The sequence below is a fragment of the Mastigoproctus giganteus genome, chromosome 8 (genome assembly GCF_048544385.1).
Source record: "Mastigoproctus giganteus isolate SK-2022 chromosome 8, ASM4854438v1, whole genome shotgun sequence".
Taxonomy (NCBI): domain Eukaryota; kingdom Metazoa; phylum Arthropoda; class Arachnida; order Uropygi; family Thelyphonidae; genus Mastigoproctus; species Mastigoproctus giganteus.
This window is the reverse complement of record NC_143582.1, coordinates 209,196,533-209,212,724: the sequence shown is the minus strand read 5'-3', so window position 1 is coordinate 209,212,724 and position 16,192 is coordinate 209,196,533. Positions and strand designations below refer to the sequence as shown.

Genomic DNA, 16,192 nt, shown 5'->3' with positions numbered 1-16,192 from the left:
TAATTTGCAAAACTTAAGCCTTTCTTTGTAAGAGCAAGCCTTTGTTCCATTCACTAATCTTGTTGCTCTTCTCTGTGCTCGTTCCAGCAGCTCTACATCCTTCTTGAAATGAGTTTTCCAGACCTGTATACAGTACTCAAGGTGTGGCCTGATCAATGCCTTATACAAGGGAATAATCACATCCCTATCCCTGCTAGAAAAATTCCTGTATATCATTGACAAGACACCATGAGCTACTCTTGCAGCTTGTCTGCACTGCTCAGAGAACTTCATATCTGCCTGCACAATTACCCCCAGGTCCTTTTCATTCTCTACCACTGTCAGTGTAGTACCACAGAGTTGATACGTTCCTGTGGGGTTGCTGTTTCCCATATGTAGTACTTTACATTTGTCAATGTTAAACTTCATTTGCCACCTCTCAGCCCATCTCTCAGCTCAACCTTTCCAGATCCTGTTGCAGCAGCATAGTGTCAGTAGTGTCCTTAACAACCCTGCCAACCTTTTATCGTCTGCAAACTTGGACATTAAGCTTGATATACCATCATCAGTATCATTTATAAATACAGAAAACAACAATGGACCCAACACTGAACCCTGAGGAACTCCACTAATAACATTAGACCACGTTGAGCAGTGTCCATTGATTACCACTCTCTGTCTTCTGCCACTCAACCATCCCTTTATCCATATCAGCAATTTGCCTCCAATGCCACACTGCTCCAATTTGTGCAGCAGTCTTCCATGCCCAACAGTATCAAAAGCCTTTCTAAGATCCAAATATATAATATCAAAGTTATTCCCTGCATCCAGTTCTTTTGTGACTACATCATAGTATCCAATCAAATTGGTCAGACAAGACCTGCCCTTAACAAAACCATGCTTTGTCTGAGCTATAACTGAATTCTTGTCTAGATGATCCTGCAGTGCTTCTTTAACCAGTGCCTCCATTAATTTTCCTGGAACAGAAGTTAAACTAACAGGTCTATAATTACTTGTGTTAGCCTTTGATCCTCCTTTGTGAATTGGGGTTACATTTGCACATCTCCAGTCTATGGGTACCTCCCCTGAGTCCAAAGAAGCTCTCATAATTATGGCTAGGGGTTTGCTTACTTCCTTTGCTGCCTCCTTTAATATAACTGGATAGATCCCATCCACCCCGGGTGGCTTTTTTATGTTTATCCTTAACAATTTCTCCTCCACTTTCCTCTCAATTATTAGAAAATCATCTAGTTCACTGCCAATGTTTACTTCACCTATGACATTCACCTTCCTGAATAACTCCTCATGTGTGAATGTAGTTGCAAAATACTTGTTTAGATTGTTAGCCACCTGAGCAGGATCCTCAACTGTTGAACCATCAACATCCAGGGGACCAATCTGATTCATCCCTTTCCTCCTGAGTTTAAATAGGTAAAGAACTCTTTTCTGTTTTTCTTTGCATCCTTTGCCAAGGATTTCTCATAATCTGCCTTTGCCTGCCTAATCTCCTTTGTGACTTGGTTACAGACCAACTTAAATCTATTATAGGCTTCCATGTCACCCATTAATTTGTATGTATCCCATGCATTTTTCTTCTCTGCCATATGTCTCATTAGTTCATCTGACAACCATTTAGGCCTGAACCTTGAACAATATTTCTTGGTTGGTATGTAAAGACTGGTAGCTTCCAAGATTAGTTCCTTTAATGCTTCCCATTTTGAATTTGCTGTTGGTAACATCATCAGTTGGTCCCACTGTATAGAATTTAAATACTGTCTCAGACCATCATAGTCGCCTTTACGAAAGCAGAAACCCTTCCCTTTACCTCTGATGGTAGTTACCTCCTTGAGTAAATCCCACTTCAGCACACTGTGATCACTGCCACCTAGTGGTTCCTTTATCTGCTGATTCTTCATGCATGAAGAATCACTACTGATAATCATATCAAGAGTATTACTCCCTCTAGTTGCCTCCCTAACATGCTGGTGTAGAAAACAATCATCCAGTAAATCCACAAAAGCCTTGCTAGTGTGTGAGTGACCAACTCACAAATTCCAGTCAATATCTGGGAAATTAAAATCCCCCTTTATAAGACTCTCTGATTTACTGGCCTATTCTATTTCCCTGTACAGTATCTTATTATACTCCTCTGAGTCATTAGGCCTATAGCACACTCCTACTCTCAATTTTGATTTACCTATGCTTATGTCACACCAAACTGACTCGACACTGCCCTGTCCATCGATGTCGACTGGCTTCACTTCCTTGGATTTTTTGTGTTTCTTAACTAATAGCATAACCCCTCCTCCTTTCCTATCCTGTCTATCCTTTCTGTAGATGTTGTACTCCCCAAATTCCAGTTCTGCATTCCTTATATCTGTGTGACACCACGTCTCTGATATCCCAACAATATCTGCCTTTGTTTTGAGCAATACCTCAATTTCATCAAATTTATTTACCAAACTCCTAGCATTGGTGTTCACACAAGTATACATGCACCTGTTTCTATTCTTAACTACCCTAACACAACCCATGTCTTTACTTGTACCGCAATGACTTCCAGCAGTCTCTGAAATATCCTGCATCTTGTTTTTTAGGCTTCTGCTCATTCACATAGAAGCAGTGCAAGAATCTCTTTCACCTCTGCCAGTGGCTACTGTTAATCTTTTAGTCTTTGTCTCCAAAGGTGGTACTTGTGCATATATCCTTTCTGATATTTCCTGTCAGTTTGAGAAACCTTGCCCTGCTCAATCAACTTCAGCTTCTTGAATATCTGCTACCAATTCCTTAAATGCCAATCTCTAGGTAATTCTCCAATGGGACAAAGACAACTTAGTTGATTTCAATCCTAAAACTCAGTCCTGTCTTATATCTCACAAAAAGGATTCTTCTGCTCCTATGCTTATCTTTGGTGACACTCCAATTTCTAGGCAAGCTGATATATCTCTTTTGGGGATTACCGTGATTTCTAATCTCTGTTGGCACAAGTGCATTACAAATATTGCTTCCTATGCATCTAGAAAACTTGGTTTTCTTTTTTGCTCATGGCATTAATTTTCTTCCAAACAGCTGTTCACTCTGTACAAATCACAAATCTGCCCTACCGTGGAATATGGTTCCCACTTCTGTGGCTGTGTCCCCTGAAACCACTCAGGCTTCTAGATTCCATTCAGAAGGGGGCAGTTAGGTTAATTAATGACTCATCTCTAACAGAGTCTCTCTCTTGGCTCTCTGTCTCATAGACGTACTATTTCTGCAGCATGCGTTTTCTACAGATACTTCAATGGCCACTGTTCTTCTGAATTGGCTTCTATAATTCCCCCTCTCTCTTTCAAAACAGTATGAACATGTTCCGTCACCAGCCAACATTCACTTAAGTCAAACTTCAAACTCACAGAACCAACTTTTCATCTTGCTCGTTTATTCATTCAAACTGCCATTTTCTGGAACAATCTCCGTTCATTCGTATTTCCTGAAAATTACAGTCTACAGAAGTTCAAGTCTAATATCAACAAATATCCTATTTCACCTTCTCAACCACCAACCCATGCATGGCACTAAGCTCTATAGGTTCTAATACCTCTCTTGTTTTCGGTTTTCATTAAAAAAAAAAAAACAACAACAACTTAGTTTCCATATTTTACAGTAGATTTTTAAAAAATACCAGTGTACTGCTATGCATAATGATCACTGTTGCCATTATGAAATAAATTGTATACCTAAAGTCATCTGCAAATAAATTTTACACATATATGATTGAACAGAAAAATTATATTTAAATCAAGGCACTTAAAAAATGTAAACCATATTAGCTGTTTAGCCAGTGAAATGAGTCACTTGAAATGAAAACAAGAGAGCTATTCACAGAAATGTATGCAAGTTAAAACTGAATTTGAACTTGCTGTGATCATCTACTTGATTCTGGTTGTTCACTTCAAAATGTGTCCAGTTTAATTAAAGACATTAGAGATGTCAGCCTCTGTGTTCATATGGTTTCAACCAAAAATGAACTGAAAGCATAAGAATAGTTCAGAAATGTGTCACATCTGTTGAACTTAAAATTACTTCATTTACAATCTCCTTGAGATGCACAGAATGAAAATTAACAAAATGGTGATGCAGCTTGTGTGTAGGGCAATAAAAATTTATTTTTCTACTATAAATTTGGAGTGTGACTTTCACACAAGGGCAATGAATATACATGTAAATAAATTATTAAAGATTCTAATTATATTATTATTATCACTCCTTTAATGTTATACATGAGTTACTAACTTATTCTGTGAATTTATTTTTCTAAAATGAATTAGCATTTCTTTCTCTCTTGCATAATTCTCAAGTTCAAGGAAGAAAGAAATAAAATTTTTAATGCATTTCATGTTTTTTCCTAACAGTACATGGAATATATCATTCTCAAAGATGAGAGAGATCAGAGAATGATGGAATGACAGGAAAAAGGAAACATTGGCTGCTTAGTTTTCCTCAGTACTCACAATTACAGCACATCATTTAGTATTTCACAGTAATGCAAAATTGCAATTTGCAAAATCAACAAGAGAAATCCAAATTAGAGGCAGACAATGCACAGCACTCATACCACAAGATGGCAGTACATAAGATGATTTTCATTTAATTATACTAATAAGATAGTTAAAAAATTTAATTTTGAAGTGAGGCTTCTTAAATACATTTTTAAAATTTTTTGCTTTAGTGTACTTATTTTTGTAAAATAATGAGTACAGTAATTTTTTTTTTTATCTATAGATTTTTGATTTTAAAAATTTAAATTGCTGTTTTAAATTTTTAATTTTTTTGAACAACCGGATTTAAAAAAAAAAAAAAACATTCTAATGTAGACATTAGAGTGGTTTTGACATACCACATTACATCATTGTTTTGACATAATACTACAAAGGTGCAGTGTGAATTTGCCACACTGTCATTTTGAAAATTTGCTGACACTTGTTTAAGCAAAGGAATGTACTTTTCCTTGCTACTTTTTACTCTTGCATTGTCTCTTCATATACAATATTTTAACATTAGTGTGTGTTATTTTTGATACAGAAACCGTCTCATTATGATTAAAGAGGCCTGTGCGCTCTGGATTCATTATTAATATCGAATTACTGTGGACACAGAGTGAAACGGAGATAGAATAAATTATGACAAGTTTAATAATAGGAAAAACACATACATATATTAGATTAGTTTCATACAAAAAAGCTTTCGGTTGTTTTTGTCAACCTTCCTCAGTCAAACTGACAGTTAAGAGTGGAACATGAGAGCATGTACTGCCAATCATGTACATGAACTGTGTGATTAATTGTTGGATGTTGAAGCCTGTGGTTTCAACATCCAATTACTTATTTTTATATTACATCCAATTACTTATTTTTCCAAGTATTTTTCCAAACATCCAAGTATGTATTTTTCCTATTATATATGTATGTATATACGTATATAATAATGTATATAAGTTTATTTTTACATTATTATATGTATATATAATAATGTATATAATTTCCTAATCTAATATATGTATTTTTCCTATTATTAAACTTGTCATAATTTATTCTGTCTCCGTTTTGCTCTGCCTCATTACTTTCAACACCAACATCCATACTTGAATTAAATTTAATTGGAATTTATTGAGTATTTTATAATTTTTTCTGTCTAAATCAGTATTACACATTAAAGCCCTTTCTCTCCCTTTATCTATGCAGGTAGAAATCAGCAAAAGTTACACAATGACTGAATGGCGTGAAGATATAAAACATATATTAAAGAAGTCAACAGGAAGTGAACAACATGGTGTCTTTCTTTTCTCAGATACACAGATCAAGGATGAGTCATTCCTTGAAGACATAAATAATTTGTTGAATGCTGGAGAGGTTCCAAATCTGTTTCCTCCTGATGAAAGAAATGAAATAATCGAGAAAATGAGAGTTATTGATAAGTAAGTGATTTGGTTATAATTGGATATGATGTATTTAGCTGCAAAGGATTAGTAAATTTTTTTTTATAGTGTCAGGTTAAAGCTGCTGGTCTCCCATCTCTTTTCCCATTCCTGATTTTAGTCATTCAACAAGTAATTATTTTTAGCTTCCTCCCTCCCTTAATTTTTTTATTGCTCTCTGGCTTTCTGAGCAGCTTTACCTGTTATGCATTTTCTGTCTTTTTTTTCACTTTAACTGCATTCACACACACTCTCTCTCTCTCTCTCATTTTCTTATTAACCTTATTGTTTTTTTTTTTTTTTTGTCTTCTACCTCACTAATGATGGTATATTCATGCCATCATAAGTATCCTGCCTTCATACTTTTCAGTAAACATTGGAGTTATTTACTCTTGGGTTTGTTCTCTCACCTTGTCTTCTTCCTTTGTATATCAGTGACCTTTTTTTTTTTGTATATCAATATCCAACCTTTCATTTACTTCAAATCCTATGTATAATTTTGCTGATGATAGTGCACAACATCACTCTTTCCTCTCTGAATGTGCTGCCTAAACTAACTTATCTGCCAACTCTTTAAATGCTAATCTGCAGACAGGGTCATATAAGGACTGATTTGGAAAGGTGGCTTCCCTTGGACAGCACTTCTGTAAGAATGGAATTTTCTTTTCTTTTTCAAGTGGCAAGTTTTGCTATATATCATTTCCCGTAGCATGTGGGGGAGGGGATTAGTTTTGGTCATAAAATCCAAATCTGTCATATTTCCTGCAAAAAAATGTTTCATTTATGCTTATCTGAATTTTTAGATAGATTAAGCTTAATATATATTTAATCTTTTTTGGCATACAATATCATAAATATATCTAAACTGTTGGTGGTATTTATTTATGAGCAGGCGAACTCTGCACATACCATATTTGACGGCAAATAGGATGCACTCCCATTTTAGAAAGGAAAATTAAGGAAAAAAACTTTTAATATATTTAGGCATTTAATATTTATTCTAATGTGTATTGTAGAAAAAAGCTCATCCTAAACATGTGATCAGAACAGCAAGAAAAATACTAATACTGTATAATAATACATTATTTAATTATTATTATTAATTTACCAATTTTAAAAGGGAAATAAAAGAATCTTAGCTACATTAGAAAATATTTTATATGAAGCAGACTACCACTAGAATTGAAAATGAACAAAAAGACAGTGAGGGAATGGTAAAAAAACATTAGTGTTCTGCAAATGGAAAGTTCAGTCATTCTGAAAACCAAAAAAATCACTACCTTCAAATCCCAAAAACTCTTCCTCACTAATGTTGGTATCACTATCTTCAAATAATGCAGTGTCTTCAGTGCCATCAAGGGCATTACTAATTCCAGTCTTCTTGAATGACTAATTATTTTACCACTTATATTTCTCCAAGATTCCTTAACCCATGCAGTGGTGGGCCTCTTCACTCTTCCTGTGGGTGTGAGGTCATGATTGGGTTCTCCCATCCATTTTCTTCACTGTTCTCTCATATTATGCTTAAATGGGTTGTTTATGGACACATCCAAAGGCTGCAATTGGCTTGTCAGTCCATCAGGAAAGACAACTATCTGTATATTCAATTCCCTCACCCTCTTTTTAATGACTTCAGTTCTATGGGCTCTGAACTGGTCCCAAATGAGAAGAGATGATTTCCTTAAGGGACCACCAGGACCACTGTTTATTATGTGAGAAAATTTCCTTGATCACATGTTCATATTTTCCACTATCCTGGAAAATCTACTGCAATTTTCAGGCATTTGAAAGTTTTTCCTCTAGTATAGAGCTGAGATGAAGCTCTCCATGCAAAATTTCATTAATTTTGGTCCAGTGGAAGATAAATTAAACTGGAATAAATTTTCGTAATGCTTTTTGCATGACGGTTTTTCATTCCAAATTTTTTTGAATAACGCCAGTAAAAACATTTTTATGTCAAAAATGGTGTAGTTTTGTGCCATCAGCACAGCAGCCCAAAACTGGTATACTATTAACACCGTTCTTTATTTTATTTCAGTCACCCACAATGATTACAATTCAATGTCGTGATTATAGTCACTTCACACACAATTAAAGTACACTTTTTATATCATACACGGAGACACACTCAACATCACAAAAGACTGCACAGAACTAACTGCCTGCCAGTTGTGCCACCTTTTAAAGGATCGGCAACTATTGAGAAACCTGGAAAAAATCTTCAAGCTTCCATCGCCTTCTAAGGCTTTTCCTCTGTTCCCCGGCTTTCGAAACTTCTTGCAACTGGTTTCAAACAACTCTGCAAGTCCGAAAGTACCCTAGGGTGTCCGATCATCCTTCAGAAATAAAAATATTTTGACCGAATGGCGAAATATAACCAGCCCACTCACTTTGATGCCGATGAGGGAGGGCTCACTTCTGCGTGTAGGACACAGGGTGATTTTTCAAGGCATTTTTTTGGAAAAAAAGTGCATCTTATATGCCGTCAAACACGGTATTTAAATATGCTCACATGGAATTTCTATTTCTACACCTGGAAAGTGCTTCAAACCCTATAGAAATCTTTGTTTCTCCACCCTCCTCTCCCGCCATATACTCCCTATCACACTGATGCACTGTTTCTGAAATAGTCACACTCAGTTTTTTTCTTCATCCATTCTTCTACTTTCATTCTCTGAAACATTTCCATATATTTTTCCTAAAAATTAAAACCTGTGGCAATTGAAAAATGACTGAAATTAGTAGGTTTCCTGCTAATATGCATGCCTAGAGAAGTGGCATGGTTAATTAAATGTATTGTAAAAAGTAGCATGCATTATAAAACAGTGCCTTGTTTTATTTTCGTTAAATTCAAGAACAACTTTCTCTTTTTGCTTATAGGGTATATTATATTTCAGTCTGGAATGAAACAAATTAAACTTGCTTAATAAGTGGTCTGTAGTCAGTTTGTTCCTTATTATGAGAATGTCATCAGCGGACTATGCAAAAACTTAATTTTTGACTTATATTACACAGTTAATATTTCAATTTTGACACATGATGAGTAAATATTTGAAATCAGGGTTTATGCACCTAAATCCATAGGTAGACCAGAAATTTGCTTGTAAGTCTGATATTTATGTACAAACACTTTTGCAAATTAGCATTAGCATTAGTAGAGGCATATGATGCAAGAAAGCAAGCTTATGCAGCATCAGCCAAAAAAAAAACAACCCTTCCACTTCACCCCTCCGTTCGTTCGAAATACCTGTCCAGCTGAGCCTTAAATTTATTTAGGCTATCAACTTCCACACCAAGGGATGGAAGTCTGTTCTCCAACCAACTACCCGCTGGCTAAAGGCAAATTTCCACACATCTGTCATACCCATGCCTTTCCTCAATTTGAATTTATGCCCTCTCAGGTAATTATTCTGAGCAAGAGGCAGTATCCCATCAGCATTGAGCATGCTCAAACCATTCAAGGTTTGTACACCTCTATCAGATCACCTCGCCGGTGCCTAGTCTGCAGACACTGTAATTTGCAAAACTTAAGCCCTTCTTCGTAAGAGCAACCCATTGTTCCGTTCACTAACCTTGTTGCCCTTCTCTGTACTCATTCCAGCAGCTCTACATCCTTCTTGAAATGAGGCCTCCAGACCTGTATACAGTACTCAAGATGCGGCCTGACCATCTCCTCATACAAGGGAATAATCACCTCCCTAATCCTGCTAGAAAAATTCCTGTATATCATTGATAAGACACCATGAGTTACTCTTGCAGCCCATCTGCACTGCTCAGAGAACTTCATATCTGCCTGCACAATTACCCCCAGGTCCTTTTCATTCTCTACCACTGTCAGTGTGTGGTCTTGGCGCATTATAGTCAAAGCTGCTAATGCGCCAATAAAACCTAAATAAATCAAATAAAAAAAAAAAAAAACTGTCAGTGTAAGTACCACAGAGTTGATATGTTGCTCTGGGGTTGCTGTTTCCCATATGTAGTACTTTACATTTGTCAATGTTAAACTTCATTTGCCACCTCTCAGCCCATCTGCTCAAACTTTCCAGATCCTGTTGCAGCAGCATAGCGTCAGTAGCGTCCTTAACAACCCTGCCAACCTTTGTATCATCTGCAAACTTGGACATTAAGCTTGATATACCATCATCAATATTATTTATAAATACAGAAAAAAAAATGGACCCAACACTGAACCCTGAGGGACTCCACTAATAACATTAGTCCACGATAAGCAGTGTCCATTAATTACCACGCTCTGTCTTCTGCCACTCAACCATCCCTTTATCCATAGCAGCAATTTGCCACCAGTGCCACACTGCTACAATTTGTGCAGCAGTCTTCCATGTGCAACAGTATCAAAAGCCTTTCTAAGATCCAAATATATAATATCAAAGATATTCCCTGCATCCAATTCTTTTGTGACTACATCATAGTATCCAATAAAATTGGTCAGGCAAGACTCTCCCTTAATAAAACCATGCTGTGTCCAAGCTATAACTGAAGTGTTGTTTAGATGATCCTGCAGTGCTTCTTTAACCAGTGCCTCCATTAATTTTCCTGGAACAGAAGTTAAACTCACAGGTCTATAATTACTTGTTTCAGCCTTTGATCCTCCTTTGTGAATTGGGGTTACATTTGCAGATCTCCAATCTGTGGGTACCTCCCCTGAGTCCAAGGAACCTCTCACAATTATGGCTAACGGATTGCTTACTTCCTTTGCTGCCTCCTTTAGTATAACTGGATAGATCCCATCCACCCCAGGTGCCTTTCTTGTATTTATCTTCAACAATTTCTCCTCCACTTTACTCTCAATTATTACAAGATCATCTAGCTCACTGCCAGTGTTGACTTCATCTATGGCATTCCCCTTCCTAAATAACTCCTCATGTGTGAATGTAGATGCAAAATATTGATTTAGTTTGTTAGCTACCTGAGCAGGATCATGAACAGTTGAACCATCGATATCAAGTGGACCAATCTGATTCATCCCATTCCTTCTAGAGTTTACATAAGTAAAGAACTCCTTGCTGTTTTTCTTTGCATCCTTTGCCAATGATTTCTCATAATCTGCCTTCGCCTGCCTAACCTCATTTGTAACTTGGTTACAGATCAACTTATATCTATCAAAGGCTTCTATGTCACATGTTAATTTATATGTATCCCATGCATTTTTCTTCTCTGCCATATGTCTCATTAGGTCATCTGACATCCATTTACACCTGAACCTTGAACAATATTTCTTAGTTGGTATGTAAAGCCTAGTAGCTTCCAAGATAAATTCTTTGAATGCTTCCCATTTTGAGTTTGCTGTTGGTAACATCATCAGTTGGTCCCACTGTATAGAATTTAAATACTATCTCAGATCACTGTAGTCGCCTTTACGAAAGCAATAACCCTTCCCTTTACCTCTGATGGTAGTTACCTCCTTGAGTAAATCCCACTTCAGCACACTGTGATCACTGCCACCTAGTGGTTCCTGTATCTGCAGATTATTGATGCATGAAGAATCACTACTGATAATCAAATCAAGAGTATTACTCCCTCTAATTGCCTCCCGAACATGCTGATTTAGAAAATAATCATCCAATAAATCCACAAAAGCCTTGCTAGTGTTGTGAGTGACCAACCCACAAATTCCAATCAATATCTGGGAAATTAAAATCCCCCATTATAAGACTCTCTGATTTACTGCCCCACTCTATTTCCCTGTACAGTATCTTATTATACTTCTCTGAGTCATTAGGCCTATAGCATACTCCTACTCTCAATTTTGATCTCCCAATGCTTATGTCACACCAAACTGACTTGACACTGCACTGTCCAGCGATGTCGACTGGCTTCACTTCCTTGGATTTTATGTGTTTCTTAACTAATAGCATAACCCCTCCTCCCTTCCTATCCTGTCTATCCTTTCTGTAGATGTTGTACTCCCCAAATTCCAGTTCTGCATTCCTTATATCTGTGTGACACCACGTCTCTGATATCCCAACACTATCCGCCTTTGATGCTCTGAGAAATACCTCAAATTCATCAAATTTATTTACCAAACTCCTAGCATTGGTGTACATGCAAGTATACATGCACCTGTTCTTTTTTCTTAGCAATGACTCCCAGCAGTCTCTGAAATATCCTGCATCTTATTTTCCAGGCTGCTGCTCATTCCAATAGAAGCAGTGCAAGAATCACTTTCACCTCTGCCAGTGACTACTGTTAATCTAGTAGTCCTTGTATCCCACCAAAGAAAGTTCAAGAACAACTTTCTTTTCAATACAACTTTCTTTTTCTGCTTATAGAATATATTATAATTTCAGTCTGGAATGAAACAAATTAAACTTGCTTAATAAGTTGTCTGTAGTCAGTTTGTTATTTATTATGAGAATGTCATTAGTTGACTATGCAAAAACTTAATTTTTGACTTATATTACAGAATTAATATTTCATTTTTGACACATGATGAGTAAATATCTGAAATCAGGGTTTATGCACCTAAATCCATAGGTAGACCAGAAATTTGCTTGTAAGTCTGAGATTTATGTGCAAACACTTTGCAAATTAGATAAAGGAAGTCAGTTTTATCATATCTTCTAGAGTTAATTTTGTACATTGTTTTAGAGTAGTCTGCCATCCATGTAGGCAACTTATTTGCCTTACATGGGTGGTAGAGGCTAACAGTTTAGGGAAATTCAAAGGTCAGCTGGATAGTTACCTATAGGAGGAGGGAAATGCATAGGTTGTCTATTTCCTTTTCCCTTATTATTATTATTATTTTTTTGGCTGGTGCAGAATAAGCCTTAGGCTTCCTTGCACCATATGACCATTACTAATAACAGCTCCAATGATTTGGAGCTATTAAGATTTTGCATAGTGGGATGGCATTCCCTTTAACTTTAGATGGTATGACATCGAGAAATTTTATTAGTATCTTCATGTTATCCGCATAAGTGGAAACATTTTGGTGATTATTAGTAATGGTAATGGATATGATTATTACTAATGGAAAAATAAAATAAAAAAGTAAACCATATATTAAATATCATGTGTTTAATCAATCAAGTGAGATAAATCGCCAATAGAGTTGAATCTCAGATTTATGACAAGTTATGTTCTAAAAAGGATGCCATAAATTAAAATAATGTAAGTTAAAATTGCTTTTTCTACGGAAACAGTGGTATAATAGAGAATATATTCCTGGTCGAGGGTCTAATGTACAAATTTTTATCAAATAGCGTATTACTTAACTACCAGTCATATATAAAGTATGTGATAACACTCATTATAATTATAATTACTTTTACAATCCACTTCACTAAGTGTTATCACTTTTCTCTTCAATTTGCGTGTAGTGCCCTTGCTGTACATTTCTTTATGACACCATTTCTGCACTGAGCTATCCTTTTAAAACTAATTTTTATGGTTGAAATAAATCAAAAGTTCTTAAAGATTACTAAACATATGCTGTACACAGACATTTAGCACACTGGAGCACTTTTGGAAACAGACTAACTGCATGGCACATTTCTTTGTATGCAGAACCAGAAGTGGAGTGGCATCAGCAACATCTTGTAAGTATGCATTGGAATGTTGAATTGCCATGTCTAATTTTTTTTAATGATATTATAGTTCTGTGTTTTAAATGTAGATTTTCATATATGCAAATCTCATTCTTAATTGCCTGCACCGGATCTGTAATTGTACTGTTTGATAAGGGAAAAAAAAAAAAAAAAAAAAAATGGATCAGCAGATTTCTGTCAGTACAGATCAGGCTGCTGTAGGTGATGCTAGTGATATGCATATGGATCAATGTAAATTGAACTGATATAAGTTGAGAACTGCCTGGAAATAATTATTTAATAATCGATTTATACATATCTGATATATTTTATAATAGACAGCAAGATAGATCTCGGAAAACAGATGGTTCTCCCGTTGCCCTTTTCAACTTATTCATTCAGCGTGTACGTGATCAGATGCATATAGTGTTAGCAATGAGTCCCATTGGAGATTCGTTTCGGAATCGACTTCGTAAATTTCCATCTCTTGTTAACTGCTGTACAATTGACTGGTTTCAGGTAAATTTTCCAATTGTAATTTCTTATTTCAATACATACAGAAAAATGTTAAAGATCAGAGAATTGCAGAGTTGCCGTCTTTGAAAAAAGAAACAAATAAAAAATAAAAGTAGTGGAAAAATTTCTCTGATTTTAAATGTAAGAAAAAGTAATAGTGATATTATATATTACACTGAAATGACAGAATTCATAGGATACCTGGTTCCTGGCAAACGCAACACTGTGCAAACTTAAAAAAATCGTGGAAAAGTATTTTGCATCCCATAGGAATAAATGGAGGTATCGTGAAATTATCATAGTGTGAACCCAATAACACTTTTTTTTTTTTTTTTTGGTAATTCATTTCAAGAACTTGGAAGTTTAAATTTTCACTATATAACTAAGCTATTTATCTCTCTAAAAGGTCATTTAAAAAAAACAAAAAAACCCTTCCCATTTCACTGATCCAGACAAACATTTGGATTGAATGGATCAGTGAAATGGGAAGGGGTATTTTTTTTTTTTTTTTTTTTTTTTTGCATAATGCTGCATAAGCTTGGTTTCTTGCATCATGTGCCTCTGCTAATGCGAAATGCTAAAGTTCCGTTATAAAAATCAAAATTTGAACACCTTTGTGATATTTTTCTAAAACATACTTCTGGAGGTCACTACTACAAAACAATTTGCACTTTCCAGTTTATGGGGCTTTTCTGTTAGCGAAGTCTATTATAAATGGGTAGTAAACTTGACCTTATTGCATTTATGATAATACCGATAACTGGAATTCTATGGGTTTTTATATTATTATGGTGAAATGAGTTCCCCTTCACTGAAATCTTCAATCATATAAAAAACATGACTGGCAGAGGTGAAAGTGATTCTTGCATTGCTTCTATTGGAATGAGCAGAAGCCTGGAAAACAAGATGCAGGGTATTTTAGAGACTGCTGGGAGTCATTGTGGTACAAGAAAACACATGGATTGTGTTAGGGTAGCTAAGAATAGGAACAGGTGCATGTATACTTGCGTGTACACCAATGCTAGGAGTTTGGTAATTAAATTTGATGAATTTTTTGAGGTATTGCTCAAAGCATCAAAGGCGGATATTGTTGGGATATCAGAGACGTGGTGTCACACAGATATAAGGAATGCAGAACTGGAATTTGGGGAGTACAACGTCTACAGAAAGGATAGACAGGATAGGAAGGGAGGAGGGGTTATGCTAATAGTTAAGAAACACAAAAAATCCAAGGAAGTGAAGCCAGTCGACATCGCTGGACAGTGCAGTGTTGAGTCAGTTTGGTGTGACATAAGCATTGAGAGATCAAAATAGAGAGTAGGAGTGTGCTATAGGCCTAATGAGTCAGATGAGTATAATAAGAAACTGTACAGGGATATAGAGTGGGCCAGTAAATCAGAGAATCTTATAATGAAGGATTTTAATTTCTCAGATATTGACTTTAATTTGTGGGTTGGTCACTCACACACTAGCAAGGCTTTTGTGGATTTATTGGATGATTGTTTTCCACATCAGCATGTTCGTGAGGCAACCAGAGGGAGTAATACTCTTGATTTGATTATCAGTAGTGATCCTTCATGCATTAAGAATCTGCAGATAGTGGAACCATTAGGTGGCAGTGATCAAAGTGTGATGAAGTGGGATTTACTCAAAGAGGTAACTACCATCAGGGGTGAAGGGAAGGGTTATTGCTTCCGTAAAGGTGACTACGATGGTCTGAGACAGTATTTAAATTCTATACAGTGCGACCAACTGATGATGTTACCAACAGCAAATTCAAAATGGGAAGCATTCAAAGAACGTATCTTGGAAGCTAGTAGGCGATACATACCAACAAGAAATATTGTTCAAGGTTTTAGCCTAAATGGATGTCAGATGAACTAATGAGACATATAGCAGAGAAGAAAAATGCTTGGGATACATATAAATAAACATGTGACACAGAAGCCAATGATAGATATAAGTTGATCTGTAACCAAGTTACAAACGAGGTTAGGCAGGCGAAGGTAGATTACTAGAAATCTTTGGCAAAGGATGCAAAGAAAAACAGTAAAGAGTTCTTTTCTTATGTAAACTCTAGAAGGAAGGGGATGAATCAGATTGGTCCACTTGATATCGATGGTTCAACTGTTGATGATCCTGCTCAGGTAGCTAACAAACTAAATGAATATTTTGCATCGACATTCACACATGA

General features: G+C 36.0%; 1 protein-coding gene across 1 annotated transcript in view; it reads left to right on the top strand.

Annotated features, from left to right (window-relative positions):
- Dhc36C (Dynein heavy chain at 36C) overlaps positions 1-16,192 on the top strand; it is a 592,122-nt gene that overhangs the window by 266,901 nt on the left and 309,029 nt on the right. Inside the window, exons 31-32 of the mRNA XM_090380456.1 lie at positions 5,703-5,935; positions 13,821-14,001. Coding sequence (XP_090236582.1) covers positions 5,703-5,935; positions 13,821-14,001 — 414 coding nt within the window. The remainder of the gene's footprint in view (positions 1-5,702; positions 5,936-13,820; positions 14,002-16,192) is intronic.